Genomic DNA, 2,453 nt, shown 5'->3' on the forward strand with positions numbered 1-2,453 from the left:
CATATATGTAGGATTTTCGAGCGAGATCGTTGCCAGTGCCCCTGGACTGGCTCTTGTGCGGGTGACACACGAAATACACCATTTTGAGCGTGGCCGTTGCCAGTACCGCCTGACTGGCCTTGTAGGATTTTCGAGCGAGATCGTTGCCAGTGCACCTGGACTGGCTCTTGTGCAGGTGGCACATAAAATACACCATTTTGAGCGTGGCCGTTGCCAGTACTGCCTGACTGGCCTCCGTGCGGGTGACACATAAAAGCACCCACTACACTCTCGGAGTGGTTGGCGTTAGGAAGGGCATCCAGCTGTAGAAACTCTGCCAAATCAGATTGGAGCCTGGTATAGCCATCTGGTTTCACCAGTCCTCAGTCAAATCGTTCAACCCATGCTAGCATGGAAAGCGGACGTTAAACGATGATGATGACTCCTTGCCATTGCCAGGTAATTATCAATTTGAACCAGTAACAGCAAAAACATATTTGTTATAAACAGAAATAATGTATGTGAAATGTTCCACAATCTTGAAGGCACTTCACCATAAATAAAAAAAAAAAAACCTCTCCCCCTTCTCTTTCATCATAAAACATGATCATAGCTACTAAGGAGATGTCATATGGCATGATGAAAACTACTATGGAGATTATATTACAAAGCATGGTCATAGCTACAATGGAGATGTTATAAAGCATGATCATGGTTAGTAGGGAGATATCATAAAGTAAAAATGAAATATCTTACTGCTGCAATATTTTATTGAATTGACTCCTCGCCATTGCCAAGTAATTATCAATTTGAACCTGTAACAACAAAAACAGATGTTTAAAACAATATTTAATTAATCAGTTCCACTAATAATCAATATACTAGTAATCATATCATCAACACATTGTATTTTCTTCAGTAGTCAAATACAGGTGTTTTTGTGGAAGAATTGTACTTTCCATGGAGTCAGGATGTTGAATGCTTACATTATAGACAGACAACTAAATGGTGAAACTGACATTAGAGGGAACTGAACTGAAAAAAGTTAGTCACCAAACTAGATGCAGTAATGCCCCAAATTTGGAGTTTTACTGATTTTGATTCAAGCTAAATGCAAATATTTTCTTCTCAGACATTTAATATGTTTTGCATATTTAATAAAAATTCTTTCTACTATAGGCCTGAAATTTTGCAGGAGGAAGCAAGTCGGTTACATTGGCCCCAGTACTTAGTTGGCAATTATTTTATCAACTCTGAAAGGATGAAAGGCAAAGTTGATCTCAGCAGATTTGAACCTAGAATGTAACGAGCAAAGCGAAATACCATTTAGCATAATGTCCAGAGCGCTAATGACTCTGCTAGCCCAACAAAGAAGAATAGCAAGTGATGTCTTCCTCTGTATCAATATTAAAAAAAAAAAATATTTTACAACATGGTTTGAAGCAAAAGTTGTATTACTAATTAATCACAAAATAAACATGCTAGTATCAACACACTAAATACTCTGAGAGATAGTGATCAAGAATGAGGGCAAAAACAGGTGTGCTGTTGTAAAGGAGATACATGGCTACCCACCCAGAGGGAAGAGCATAAAATTTAGTTATGAGGGTTCACTAGAATCAAGGCACATCAACAGGTAGGATGCCAGAAATGGTTAGGTATGATAACATTAAGTTGACAATGTTGTAAACAACATTGAAGACGAAGTGTTGGTAGGATATGTTAGACATAGAAGTTATCAAATCCAATTTAAACTGGAGATCCAACTCAGGGGCTGGCCCTTAGTGTGGCATAGGTATAAACAGCAAACACATTTGTGTTTATTTTATAAATATACATATATACATATTAAGAAATTAAAATGAGAAAGGAACAAGAAATTATGTCATGAACTTCATTAGCTTACAGCCATTTCTACAATAAGATGCAATGCATTCATAGTTGAATGCTTGTGTATAACACTAGTAAAACTGCACTTCATGTTTGAAGCTCCGATGAAGCTATAAGGTGATACACAAGCATTCAACTATAAGTGCATTGCACCATATAGCAGTAACTGCTGCAAGCTAATGAAGTTCATGACATAATTTCTTGTTCCCTTGTCATTTTAATTTCTTATGATTGCTTGGTACTCGACTGACGCTTTGTTCTGAAGTATATGTATACTGAGTTCTAACACCGGGTTATTAGTAATGCTATGCCTAATAATAATAATAATAAAAATAATTATGGTTTCAAATTCTGGCACAAAGAGAGTAATTTCAGAGTTGAGGGTCAGTTGATTATGTCACCTTCAGTGCTCAACTGGTATTTATTTTACCGACTCTGAAAGGATGAAAAGCAAAGTCAAGCTTAGCGTGCTAATTATGCTACCAGCTTGCCACCTTAATAATAATAATAATAATAATAATAATAATAATAATAACATACGTATGTATATATATATATATATATATATATATATATATATATAT

General features: G+C 36.0%; 1 protein-coding gene across 5 annotated transcripts in view; it reads right to left on the reverse strand.

Moving 5' to 3' along the window:
• LOC106868368 (reticulon-1-A) overlaps positions 1–2,453 on the reverse strand; it is a 234,477-nt gene that overhangs the window by 12,627 nt on the left and 219,397 nt on the right. For all 5 annotated transcript variants that reach the window (XM_052971676.1, XM_052971677.1, XM_052971678.1 and 2 more), the window contains one exon: positions 736–794. In XM_052971676.1, coding sequence (XP_052827636.1) covers positions 736–794 — 59 coding nt within the window. The remainder of the gene's footprint in view (positions 1–735; positions 795–2,453) is intronic.

This window comes from Octopus bimaculoides, chromosome 11, assembly GCF_001194135.2.
Source record: "Octopus bimaculoides isolate UCB-OBI-ISO-001 chromosome 11, ASM119413v2, whole genome shotgun sequence".
NCBI classification, from domain to species: domain Eukaryota; kingdom Metazoa; phylum Mollusca; class Cephalopoda; order Octopoda; family Octopodidae; genus Octopus; species Octopus bimaculoides.